Source organism: Streptopelia decaocto, assembly GCF_964273445.1.
Source record: "Streptopelia decaocto genome assembly, chromosome: 1".
NCBI lineage: Eukaryota > Metazoa > Chordata > Aves > Columbiformes > Columbidae > Streptopelia > Streptopelia decaocto.
Window position 1 is genome coordinate 188,102,104 of NC_138663.1, and position 14,405 is coordinate 188,116,508.

Here is a 14,405-nt window from a genome sequence, read left to right on the forward strand (position 1 = left end):
ACCTGTATTTACATAGGATGAATGCATTTAAGAACTACCTCCACAAAACCACAGCAATGTAAACTTGCAGGATCCAAAACCTATTGCGTGTGTTCACAGAAGCAGAGTTCGACAATCTGTCAAAACCTGCACAAGCAAAAAACAAAAAACAAAAACAACAACAAACATCCAAACCCAGAACAGACAAAACCAAAACAAACCAAACCAACCAACCAAAAAACCCTGCACACACACCTCTATGTGAAGTGCGATGGGGTATTTTTTAGAATATCAGATGACAAACACTATTTCAGAATGAAGTATTTAATCTTCAAGTTTTTTGCAATTTACTCACAAGTTGAGCATATTCATTTTCATTGGAAATGTCTTAATGCAAATGCTTTTTTGTAAACTCTAATGTGTTGGTCTTTTCTTACATAGATTGAAATGTCAAAACAGAAAGTGTCAAAATATCTGGAAAAGGGTTCAATTCTGTTAGAAAATGAAGTCAATTGGCAGAGCCAAGTGTAGTTAACACAGGAATCTAATTATCCCAGGTGGAAGAGGTGTACTCATGCTAGAACTTTGGAGCAATTTCACGTTTCCTTCCTATTAGCTGATTAGCCAGCCCTAAATACTAACTGCATCAGTTGCTGGCAAGTGAAAAACCCCGTGCTTCTGGAACCAAAATGAATTAATCCTCAACACTAGTATCAAGATTAGAATAACTGTTTGCATTTCAACTACAGATCACTGAAAGTTTCCTGTTGCACTGCAGCAAGAAAAGGAAATGTAACACAAATAAGCTTAATTTGCTGCTCAGTACAGCAAGATACTTCGGTAATCTCACAAAAATTTCATACTGGAACTTGTTACAGTGGGTTCAATTTGATCTTTTAATGTAATACAGTACATCTTTATAAACTTAACATTATCATTGCAGAAGAGCATGCTAACTGAATGTTAGCAATTTATCTTTTATACATAATTATACTCTACTGTAGCTACTGTACGCAGATCTCAAAATGTTAGTACATAAAATAATCATTTTCTTTATATGAGATGAGAATGAACTCAGCAGAGGTTTGAATATAAGAATGAAGTATTTGCTGTGCCTGTTTCTCAAGAAATAATGAATTACACATTATAACCCAAGAAATCAACATATAAATTGCAAAACTATAGTTTAAATTTACATTAAACATTATGATCAGTAATGTGCATCAATATTCGATGAAGTTTAACCTAGCCATGTTTATGCACAAAAAGCCTCAAGAGTCTGCAGCAGTTTCAGCATCAATTTTTCATATTTTTTGTATAAAATGGATTTAAAGGTACATCAACCATAAATGTTTTCAGTGCAATTCTGTCAAAGAGGAAAATATAAAGCTAGCTTTCAATCATTTTATACCATAAAAAAATCCCAACAACTTGTATTTGCACTGCTGAAGCATAAGTAAGCCAGTTCCATTGTGCCAACTATTTCCAAGTCAATTAAAATCACCCACAATTGCCTTTTTAGGCAGCATTTCTCCCATATATATAGGTATAAATGTTGAAAAGCTGAGTACTGGAGGGGGTAGAAGTTCAGCTGAGTCAGAATAATCTGATTTTTATAATAACTTTTTTCACTGGTACCAAAAAAAATGCATAATGAAAACATTTTAAAGGTTTCTTTACTAGGCATCTTATAGTTTGGAAATAGGTAAATCCATGTTTTACTATTATCCTTTCCTCTAATCTTTACAGGCCACCTTGTAACTATAACTTAATTATTGAAGTATTATATGAAAATGCTCAGTTATTCAATGAAATAATTTTTTCCCAAGTGAGAAACTGATTTTTTCACATATTGTCAACTGTAGGGCACCAGAGGGAGAACAGCACCTCAAGTTATTAGTATGTGCTTGGCTAAGCATAGTGTAGTAACCTACACATTTTGGTTCAAAGACACAGTGTGTAAACTGTAAAACTGCATACAGGATACTGCTTTAAGTATTTTGTTTCTTTTTTTTTTTTTTTTTTTTTTGCAGATTATACAAAAAAAAAACCCAAAACAAAACAACAAAAAACCCCAACTTCTCTGTGGTAGCACAAAATAAAAATGGAGCTCCATTCAAATCTTGAATACTTTGACCGCGATAATCAACAGCTCGTTATTCAACCAAAACGTAGCTCTTCATACCAAAAAAATTTGGCTCAAGTACCAAAACCAAACAAAAAAGGTACAATAAACTCTCAATAGAAGGTTCTCTCATGAGGCGACCTACCATATACTACTGCTAGATACGAGTTTCCAAAAAAACATTACATCCCATTTTCAGCACATTTGTCATAAACATGCAACTTCACTATAAAATACAAAACACTTGGCTCTCAAGAACAGCTTTATAAAGACACACTGCATCAATAAAATTTTTCTTTGTGATTAACTTTACATTGTAATAAGAACTGTATTTTCACTAATGTTTATATATCAGATTTCATATTATAATGTAGTAATAATTTGCTCTTTGTGAACATCATGTTCAGAAGGAAATATCTATACACATTAACATACTAGACTATTAAAAACTCAGTTACAGAATTTTATTGATACAGTAGATTAATAAAAACTGATAGGGGAAGATAAAATGGGTAGGGTATTCAGTACATTATTTAACAACACACTTTTAAAATTAAAATATTTTAAATCCTTTTTGAATTTTCAATGCCACTAGAAGTCCAGAAAAGCCTGGCATCAATACTGAGGTGTAAAACAAGTCAAACAACTTCTTTCACAATTTGCATCTCTTGTATTATTCTATCCAACATTGTTCAACTGTAAAAGAAAGTAATGAGGCACCTCTGATGATAGGTGAGTGCCTAAAGGTAAACACTAGGTTAGATTCAAGAAGGAAACAAAGGCTATTTTTTTCTTCTGCTTCTCAACAAATAGTGGCAAAAGAAAGTGGCACTATTTGTTCAACTGATTTCTTTTTCACAGTTAAATGTCAACAAGAGTACAAATACGAACACTGACAGATATTGCTTGAGATCAATTTTCAACAAACTCTGTTCTTATTTAAATCAATAGATCAAATAAACAGTAGGGTACTGTCAGTTTAAAGCCGCAGATAAAAGCTATACAAGCACTTTAGAAGTCAGAAACATTAAAAAAAGAACTATTTACAGTTTTCTTCTTTAGTTCATATGTCTACAAAGCCAGCGCACATTACACTTCACAAAAATCCACAGTTAATGATATCAACATGTGTGTGGCTAAAGCTTGTGACCTAGGGACTGCAAATGCAGGGGCAGTAAAAGTACAATAGGTTGTGTCTTTTTTTCAGCAACCCCATTTGTGCACTAACAGCTTCATTCAGTCTCAAGCTTTACATTAAAAGCATTCTTCAAAGCTTTCAGCTGGAAGGCTGATAACTACTTGCTCACTCATCGCCTTTCCCTTTTGGAAGTTCTGCGACGAACCTGTTTAAAGAAAAATGTTTTTACATTAAAATTGTGAAAATAAAATCAATAATAGATACATTTTATAACGGAAACAATGCTTAGTCTCACAATAATGTTTGAGTAACTGTATACAGTGTCAGATGTGTCCAAAAGTGTGAAGGCATTCACAGTTACATTTTTAGTATCACTACTAACATTACTAATGTATTTGTATGGAACAAATAGAAAAATAAATTAATTTTAACATATTTGCATAAGCTGGCAAGAGGAATAAATTGGTTTAGGATTCCGCTCCAAGATTCCATACTTATTTTCCAGTACTATTCATTCTGTGCTCCTGTTTTGTGTAAGGAAACATTATTCACTATTATAATCTAGCTGAGAAGAAGGGGCATCAGTTACTTGGAAAATAATTCCTATGAGGTACTACACAACTCAGGCAGACAGATACAAAGGCTATACAGAACAGAACATTTAAGATGCTTGACAAAAACTGACATTGTCTAAGAAAAGCAGCTTCTCTGGGAAGCTCCAGTGCAGCATCACTACACAACAGTGGAGGTGACAACCACCTCGTTCATTTTAAAGGAGGAAGGTTAAGTTCTGAGATAAGAAGTCATTCTCTGAACGCGAATACACAGAGGACACCACAAAGACACTCAAAGGAAATCTCAGGCATTTCACTTACGTTGATTGTGGAAACTTCCTCTTCTTCCATTACTTCTTCCTGGGGAATGTCATCACTGACAGGTGAACTACTCTGAAATACGTCCATCTCTTCGCTAGATTCATTCTCTTTACTGGCTGCTTGTTTGGAACGTCCCGCCCGGCTAAAATCAGAAGAAAAATAAAGATCAGTTTCACAGTGTATAGATCTGCACACATATAAAACATATGAGAGCAAGTATTCTATTTTACAAGAACAGCAGTATTAAAATTTAGTGTTATATTATACTGTCTTATACTCCTACACCGAAGTGGGACAAGGAGGCTGGACAACAGAATTGAAGACCAAATTCTTCCAGAACAGAGTGTTAGGAGTATAATTTTCACCTCTACAGACATGAGAATACTGGCCAAAGAAGGTAGACACAACAGTAACCAGTGAACAGGAAAAGCCAAAGAGCCAGAGACTGAATACTTTTTTTTCTCCCTTCTATTCAATTACATGAATAGGTGTACTTTACTCCTATAGGAGTTAATACACAAGAAAATTTGAATAACTGCATCTGTATTTTTACATACCTAGAAGAACCCATCTTGCTATTTATGAAAGTAACACTATATTGAACGTCAATGCAAATTTTCCAAGCTAGCTGATACTAAGAGTGAGGGATAACCAGGATAACAACACCTTAATCAGGATAACCAAGAATAATCACTCAACAATATCTATAATTGTCTGTGTTAGTCATGGGAGCTGAACCACAATCAAAAAGCACTTGCTTGTTTAAAATAAGAACTAGTCACCCCCATACCTTAAACAAAAAAAAAGCCAACTAGGTATGTATCAAAAACTACCCAGCTGTATCCACATTGCCATTTTGGTTTGAGTCATTGGCACAGTTCAGAATCAAACAACTGAATCATCCTGCTTACTGCTGATGCAAGTCTTGGTGCACCCAGACTGGGTGACTTTTTGGATGAAATTAAACCAGAAACTCTGTTCCTGGTAGATAACTAACACACTTCAATCCCCAGTGGGGGCATACAGCTCCAAAACAACTGTCCTCTGACAGTAAACCATACGTGTGGTGAGAATTTTCAGTCCTGAGTACCACACTAAAATCCGTACAAAATAAAATCTCTGAATTGCATATACTAATTATACTATAGCGGGGATTTCAGCACCAACCAACCAACATGACATCCTTCTGAGAAATAATAGAGATGAGCCCAAGTCAAGCCTTCCAAGACTGACAGAAGCAAGAGAAGTGAAAAGGAAATAGAGGAATTATTCACAAGCTAGGTTTATCTCCTTCACATTTTACACAAATAAGCCAGTTCACATGTGCTAACTGGTAATCCAATTAGCTATCACAAATAGGTTATACGTTATCACCTCATAGGTGAAATCCCAAATTCTTATGCCAAATTCATCTCCAAGGAGCTCAGAGAGCTTTAAGCATTTGCATTAAATATATTCTATTTTGTGGCACACAGCACTGCTTAGTCCATCAGTTCCCTTCAGTTCAAACTGCTGTACATGTATATGTAGAAAAGTGAGAAAGGTCGGACCACAACGCACGTTAAAGACTGAGGAATTACTGCGGTCTCATATTTTACTTGCAGATTTGCAAAAAGGGCAGTCAAAATTTGGGTGGTCTGACCACAAAAAAAATAAAAAAAAACCCACACTTTTTTTTTGTTTTGTATGATATCTAGAACGTACAACAAATCTGAACCCTGAAAAAACTCACTTGGGCTCCTCATGGCAGGAACAATGCACGTACACACAAATGAGAGCTATGCCTGTTATTGATCATGTGTACTGATACAGTTTACTTTGTTTAAAATGGGGTAAAGAAACGCACTGAGTTCACCGATTTCCCTGAGAAGTGAATCAGAAGCTACTTAAGTATTTCCTAAAGTGCAACTTTGACAAATGCCACATGGCACATCACCCAACAAGAACTTGTTGGCAAGTCTCCCCTGAACGGCAGTAGCGGTTTCCAGCTCCTGTTTCACTGTGTAAGTAGCAGTAACTTCTGTAGTGACCAACATAGTGTTGGGAGCTGTGTTTCTGGTTACGGAGAGGTCTGACCTGGGGCAGGAAAACAGAACACTGGAAAGGCTGGGATACTGTGCCTGCAAAATGCCAGAACATGTGATATGGTGTGAAACTAGAATTTGAATTGAGGACACAAGTTTGTTCAGGCAAAGATCTCTGGGGACAGGCAAACTGGTACATTAAGCTGCCAGAAGATCAACACGATGCTAACTAAGCTCGGAAGCTAGAAAAACAGAGTAATAGGAGAGCCTGAAGATGCGTGTAAATATTGCCCTAAGGAATTTATCACCAAGTTCTGGAAAAGTATCTGTTTCATGAGCTGCAGTTTGATAGCAGTGGGCCAATAAGTCCTGTCCACTTGTACACCTCTGCTTTACATATATTGCATATACATGTACAGAAAAAGTAGAGATACCTGAAGTTTCCCACATTAGGCACAAGAAAACGAAACTGGTTGCAGAGCTGACCTTTATTTTAGAGCTTGATATACCTCAGAATTGTCAAGAGCTACTAGCCCTCATAGATTGCAGCACATTTTATTCCTTTGGATATGATTCAAGTAGGTAATAAGAAAGCCACAAATTAGAAAGTGAATGTCAATTTAAGGAGAATCAGAATAAATTTAATTCTCTACAATACTGTTTCACCAGATTATTCCTCTCTATTCAAAACAAATGGGAGCACTGTTTGCCCCTTGAAGTCCTAACAAGCCCTGTCTTCAAGGCACTCAGGTACTTTACTGATTGTACTCCTAGAAGAGCAAAGCTACATATATGCTACCTGGGCACATTCAGCTTACTCGCAGCTTCTCACTCTGGTTTGAGATGCTCTAGGAGAAGCAGCTAGGGAAAGCATTTTAGAAACAGCAATGACATTTTATTTTCTTAACTGTCAATTAAAGTATTCTGAAATATTTTCAGTAACTGATTGTTTGGGGGCACAGAGGCATGTTTTTAATTTTCACTAAACACAAATTCAGAAAATATTCACCACTTACACTTTTTTTTGCTGTGATGGTGGTGTTTTTGATGACCTTCCTCGTCTGTTCTGTGGCGTAGACTGTGCTGATTCAACTGTACTAGTTTCAGATGATTCTGCGCTGTTTTGAGGAAGACCCAAATTGCAAAGTATCAAATTATAACTGATGTCCAAGGATTAAAAAAAATGCAGCTTACATGAAGACAGACTCACCTCTGCTGTGTTCTTTTCTGTGTCCTGTTTTGTCTGCCGCCTTTGGGCTTTTGTTCAATGTTTTCAGTTTGCCTTTCTTCCTCCTCCTCCTCCTCTTCTGCTGCAGCTGCTGGTGGTTGTTTTTTTTTGTTCCTTTTTGATGACTTTGCTACTGGTTCTTCCTTTGGTGTTCCCCCATTATTTGCTTTGGGAGGGCGTCCTCTTCTCCCTTTCTTTGGTGGACTATTCTGTTCATCCTCACTTTCTATTACGTCTTCTTTTAGCCTTTTTTCCTCTTGCCATTGTGTTTCATCAGATTCTGTAACAACTGCAGGTCTCTTCCTTCCCCGTTGACTACCTCTAAGTTTCTGCTCTTGACCTAGTTTATTCAGGTCATCTATGCTTAGTTTCTCTTCTGAATCTGTGATAGCTGCTTTCTTCCTTCCTCTAGGCTTCTCCATCTCTGACTGAAAATGTAAGATTACGTCTTTAAATTAAAAAAATAAACTGCAATATTAAACTGTCACATACAAAAAAGCTACAGAAACTTCCCCCAACAAGACAACGAGTCTTCGAGTTATGCAAGTGGTCTACTAAGATTGTCTACCAAGATTGTCTACCACATCCATTTCAAAAACCTTTGCAGAAGTGTGAACACATGCATTCATATAAAATTCCAGACAAGACAGAAAGATTATTTCAAGGGTGAGCATTTAAAATATAAAGCATATAAGGTCTGCCTCATTTGTATCTTCAGCTGTGTCTAACACAATTGGCTAGAATATCTATAACTGCATTTTTATCAATCGGAAAATGGAATAAAGAGCATGGGAATTGTGAAGTTGTGGCTTCAGCTCTGTTGTCAGCTGCAGGGTGGTCATGCCTGGCTCCTATGCTGGCAGCAGCAAGGTACTAATACAGAAGATGGTGGGCAACCTGTGTTTATAACTGCAGAAGGAAGCACAGGAATTAGTGGTAGCTACCATAGCACTGTTGTCAGAGCTGCACTAAGACTCAACATTTGCTCTGTGCAGTAAAAAAAGCCAGTTTGGGTCAGAAGAGATTTCTAAAGATCCTCTCATTCCAAACAGCCTGCTGTGGGCAGGAACACCTTCCACTAGACCAGGATATTCAAAGCCTCATCCAACCTGACCTTGAACACCTCTAGTGATGGGGCATTGACAGCTTCTCTAGGCAGCCTGTTCCAGTGTCTTCCCATCCTCACTGTAAAAAATGTCTTCCTTATGTCCATTCTAAACCTAGCCTCTTTCATTTAAAAACTATTGTCTTTTCTGAAATCACAAGCTTTTAGAACATAAACTATTCCTTGACCTCTCCATTCTCTAGTTGTCTAAACTGCACAGTAAAGAGCCATAAATAGTGAAAATATTTCAAAAGGCAGCTATTAAAGCCCGAAGGATGGCTCTAACAAACCCCTACCCCTGGGGAAAAAAACAAAAATGCACCCACTTCCCATCTGAGGGAATGGCAGGAAGATGTGCCAGGGGAGGTTTAGGCTGGACATTTAGAAAAGGTTCTTCCCCCAGAGGGTGGTGGAGCACTGGAACAGGCTCCCAGGGAGGTGTCACGGCCCCAAGCCTGACAGTGTTCAAGAGGAGACTGGACAGCACCCTCAGACACATGGTGTGAACTGTGGGGTTGTCATGTGCAGGGACAAGAGTTGGACATGATGATCCTTGTGGGTCCTTCCAACTCAGGACATTCTATGATTTCATGGAGACCATAACTGGTCCACAAGTCCAAATATTAACAGTATTTAAGTTCCATACTAACATTAGTTAGTTTTCAAACTAACATCATTGTATTTCAACACATATAAACACTCACTCACTAGGATTTGCTACATTGAAATTTGATCTACGTAATGAGTTATGCCATTTAAAACCAGATTTAATTTTTTTTTCCTTCAGATCTACCTTGTGACATAAGATGGAAATCAGCTTACACTTTATCCATAACCCCTGGTTAAGAATAGCAGAAAGAAAAGCTACAAAGGATATGAGGAAAAAGGCAAAAGAAATCGAAGGACAAAGAATTACACCAGAAGAAAATTTAAAAAAATGTTTCAACAATTATGCTATCTCCTGCTAGTTCATGACTCCAGTGACAAAACTGTTGATCTAGATCAGCAACATCCTTGTTATTCCCAGTTTTGTTTGTTTTTTGCAGTGACTGTGGGCATCTGTCATTGCAGCTGCTTTTACCAGGTAAGTAGTTGTAGGCAAGTTTCAAAGTAAAGTTTATCCCTCAGGTTAAACTGTATCCCCCAGCCTTAGAATTAACATGTTACTCTAGGATATAAACTAGACAAATATACTGAATAGTGACATCTTTAAAACATGGACTTTCTGCTTCCCAATTAAAATTCTGCTTCTCAGATAATGTTTGCTCCTCAGATCCAAAAAAAGAAATTCTGAATCAATGACCTTAAGCAGCTTGCTTACATATTCAAAGTGAAATACAAATGCCCTCAAAAGTACTCAAAATACTGAACTGTATTTGCTTTATCACTTAGCTTTCTTGGTTACCAATTCAACCCAATGCTCCTAAACATGAATTGCATGCCAGCAGCTGGTTTGGACTCCCAGGCTTGTCAAGGTTTTTAGCTGAAATGGCATATCAATCCAGGAAGCATCAGAAGTGGGCTTTTTTTGTTTGGTTGGTTTTTGACAGGAGATTCTGGATTTTTCTAGTTTTGTAACAAGCCGGTTTGCTTTTCCCACAAGATATCACAGCATAAGATGGTTATTCACACTTCAAGGCAAGCAAAAATTTGGGGGCATTTTTACTAGTCAGCAGCTTATGTCCCAAGCAACCCAGAAAAAATGCAACAGACTGACATAATGGGAGAATAGAGAAATATCAGAGACAGTCAAAACATAAAGCAGCAGTGACATCAGATATAGGACATCCTTAATGCATTCTATAAAATCCAACCATAACAAGTTCGATCTTATTTGTATTACTACTTTTTCATGCATATCCCAAATACTATTAAATTTATAGATTGCCAACTGTTAAGGCACAAGGAACCAAAATTTGCTAGTGGTATGTGAAACTCTTATTATCTGAGCTGTTCTTAGAATTACAATCCAATTATAATTTTCTTTGGTGGTTTATTTTTCTGTATTTTGACACGTGTAAATACTGCTTGAGACAAAATTTAGCCTGTTTATAATTTCATTAACATATTAAAGCACCACATCTGAGTATTCAAATAATTTTTATATCTTCATTAGGAACCTTTAGCATTACTGATCTACAGAAATACATAAATCCATTACTAAGAATTAGTAGGGACATGGCTACTGTTTTCAAAGGCCTACCACGCTCACAAGGCCTTGGTTAGTGGTCATTCACTAAAACCTCTCCCTGAGCCAGACACATGTAATTTCACCCAAATGATCCCAACATTGTAAAAGAGCACAGCAATGACACCATTCTGCTACCCCTTGGGGTTCACTGTTCGCACACAACAGTCTGTTTAGCTTACAACACAGACAATGTGATTGTTAATCATTACGACTCTTTTACATCATATTGGATTGTATTTGTATCAGGTAGCTCACTCTGTCCTAAAAGCCTGTCGAAGATCATGTTACGCACAATCAAACAACTTTAAAATCATGCTGCAACTTCCACTTGTGACACGCGGCATTCAGAACCAAGTATTTTCCTGCCTTCAATGCAGTGCAAGTTGTGTGCAAGAATCCATGTGGCTATTCAGACAACTCTCCCTTGAACTTCTAAATTCAATGTCAAACTGTGAAGCCCTCTTGGTATTCTAGTTAACCAGAGAACACGCAGTTGCTATTCCCTACAGCTGCTGAAAGACAAACACATCTGGCTGGAAAAGGAGAGCATGCTTTAGCACCAGTGATGGGACAGTATGAAAAAAAGCAAGAAATATGATGCACGAACTCTGTAATGAGGTGTTACCACTTCGCTAAATACAAGCAAGAAACCATGTATGATACAGATTTTACCATCTCAGAAGGCAATCTAAAATTTCAGACAGGTTAAACTGCTCCCCCAAAACTCCAGTATAGTTGATCATTATCAAAACTAATCAAATTATTTCTCCCAAGTCTGTATTTCAGGCAAACATCAAGAATACAAAAATAAGATCTCTACGGTATATTGGGGAACAGAAGTCCAAGGAAGCTATCAACTTGAACAATGACCTGAACGCTTCATCAACAAATCCTGAGAATGAGACAAATTGCAGAGTAATTCTCATCAACATAGCTCTAGCAGAATCTACCCCTGTCAGTAGTATCAATGTCCTGCAAATCACTGGTAATCTTGAGAGCTTACAGGAGCTGTCAGTATGAAGCAAAGATACCTATGCATGTGCTGTACACATGAAAACCAGACAAACGGAACCTTTTTTCATTGCATTTTCATATCCAACTCTAAACACACTTTCCAGTAGTTTATAACATCAACTGAGTTTCACGTTTCAGCTATTTTCTTGAATGATATGAAGTACGATCACATTAATTTTTATTTTAAAGGTGACTTAAAATGAAACATCTGCAATGCAACCAAGCAGCTCACCCTTACAAGATCAGAGTCGTCCCTTTTGTCAGTTTTCTTCCCTGGTAAAGGTGAAGTCAGCGTGAATTCTTCATTTTCACTGTGGTCCATTTCAGTACTGTCAAGCCTAGAAAGAATAAACATTTGTTCTCCTCCTTACTATAATACAGCAAGCAATTTTTAATATATATATATATGTATATATACGTATATATAAATAAAAATATATAAAGAATGACAATCTTCAGAAGAAATCTATTCGTAAACCATGAGCAATCTGGCAGAAAGAACCTTTCATTCTGGCTACTGTAGCCATCACATATTACAAACCAGAAAATCTAAGCCTCAGGACAAAGATTATTTGATTCTGGGTTTTTTTGTGTTTTTGTTGTTGTTGTTTTGGGTTTTTGTGGGTTGTTTGTTTGGTTGGGTTTTTTAAGTAAATTTATTTCTGGGGTTAGAAAGTCAAATTCATGGTTTCAGTTATACCATCACAGTACTATAAATTTAGTTCAAAATAAGATATTAGAATTCTGTTACTCACTTAGAAAACATTACAGAAATATTCAAAGTTTCCATTACAAATACTTGAAATATCAAAGCTCCTTTGTTGTCTACCAACCTCCCTTTGATCCTTCCTGGAGAGCTTGGATTTGAACTGCTGCTGGCATTGCTTACAGTTTCCATTCGTGAAGATTTGGATTGAGACTGCTTGCCTGCTGACGAAAGAGGCTTATTAACTGCTCCAAGAACATTGGCTGCTTTGGGCTGAAACCAAAAATACATTTCCTTTATTTTAAGCTACACGTTTAGATATTGTTAACATGTACTATGCTTAATATATTCACAGATTCCACTTTCTGCAATCAATATCTTAACACAAAGATATAAACATTTTCATCTGAAAATTACAACAGACACCAGAAGGAAGCTGACAAAGCTGTAATCAAATCGCTTGCTGCCTACAGTATTCTTCTCTCTATCCTTATATTAATTTCCCTTCTCACTGGTTGTATTGGGTGCTCACCTGACCTTGCACTAAGCCACTTCAGGACTTCTTGTGCAGTTTGCTTTCTGCTGATCTAGCTGCCTGAACCAGCTCACCATTTGGATCAGATAAACATCTGGCAAACCTGAAATAGCAGTAGGACAGCCCTTTAAGCAAAGAAGCCATTAAACTGGCTTAGCTGTAAGGGCAAACTGGTTTCAACTGGGAATGAATGAGTAAGAGCCTCAAAAACCAAATATTGAGGAGAAGATTCTGATGCTTCACACAGAGATTTAAAAACGTTAGGCTTTCAATAGATGCCACAATTTCCAGATACTGGTGAGCTTTAGGTTATTCATTTAAGTGGATTATCTTTCAGACATGCCAAATACCTCCACCAGCTCATACTAACTTTTGAGAGAGCTGGAAGAGTTCAGTTATTCCTAAAGAGAATAAACCTCTACGCAGTAACACCCATGTCCTTAGTAAGAAGTGAATCTCTAATCCAGAGTTCAAATACTCAAATGCACAAAACCACGATATATTCAAATCAATAAATGTTGGCTTTCAACTTCTAATCAAAAAGATGCTCCTGTATGTATGTGTATTTTCCTAACTTGCATTCCTCCTCCATTAATAAATTGCTAGCTCATGGCCAATGCTTCATTAGCAAAAATAAGAGTAATAAAGATGCTGCGCTTTTATTTATTTTGCAACGTAGCAAATGAATGTTCTCCTGTAATCTAGAACAGGACACATTCATCCAGATTAAAACCACAATTTGTCTTTTCCCTTTACTAGATTTTAACTTAATTCTAAAGAGCACCTGACTTCAGTTTTAGTGAAGAAAAAACATTGCCGTTCAATACAAAGCGTATTAGAAAGATAAATTAACATAACCATAGAACAGTCAGTTATCTAAGATACTGTAAAATGGTATTCAGCTTTGCCAAAGATTAACTTATATGATTTAAAAAATAATTTATATTAAGAATTTTCCATAGCTGTCACTTCATATACAAAAGTGTAGTCTTCTACGGGAAAAAAAGGTGAAGCACTTTGCAAGCTTGTCAAATATTATGGGTTTTTTTTTTGGACTCTCTCTTTTTAAAGACAACAGATTTGCCCAGTATTACCACCAACCCAGCACAAACAGGAGCAGTTTCCCCTTCTACCTGTCTCTTTCTGTCCACTTGTTTACTAACCTTTGGCATATAAACCCTTTGGGCAGAAACTATGTATTTCTTAAACTTGAAGTGTTTCATTAACTACATGTTAGTTTTCTTAAAAAACAAATACCCCCAACCCCCCCCAAATAAAAAATGAACAAAAACCACAACAAAAGCCCCAAAACCACAATCAAAGCCACAAGCACAACACCAAAAGCGCCAAACCCCCTCAGCATACACACCTTTCCAGGAGTGAAAAAAGACTTCATTTCTGGAGGAAGATAATTTTTGGTGTTACTGAAATTCTGGAAAGAAAGGAGGCAGGTGGCAGGAAATCAGAACAATGATCAATGAACAA

The 14,405-nt window shown here is 36.8% G+C and overlaps 1 protein-coding gene across 4 annotated transcripts in view; it reads right to left on the reverse strand.

The window, feature by feature from the left end:
- Nucleotides 1-2,553: 2,553 nt before the first annotated feature.
- PDS5B (PDS5 cohesin associated factor B) overlaps nt 2,554-14,405 on the reverse strand; it is a 104,542-nt gene continuing 92,690 nt past the window's right edge. For 2 of the 4 annotated variants that reach the window (XM_082047194.1, XM_082047195.1), the window contains exons 29-35: nt 14,290-14,352; nt 12,513-12,658; nt 11,912-12,017; nt 7,352-7,797; nt 7,158-7,259; nt 4,118-4,259; nt 2,554-3,447 (exon numbers count right to left, since the gene is read on the reverse strand). In XM_082047194.1, coding sequence (XP_081903320.1) covers nt 3,412-3,447; nt 4,118-4,259; nt 7,158-7,259; nt 7,352-7,797; nt 11,912-12,017; nt 12,513-12,658; nt 14,290-14,352 — 1,041 coding nt within the window. In that variant the 3' untranslated portion in view covers nt 2,554-3,411. The remainder of the gene's footprint in view (nt 3,448-4,117; nt 4,260-7,157; nt 7,260-7,351; nt 7,798-11,911; nt 12,018-12,512; nt 12,659-14,289; nt 14,353-14,405) is intronic. The other 2 variants (XM_082047196.1, XM_082047197.1) reach the window with 2 other exon arrangements.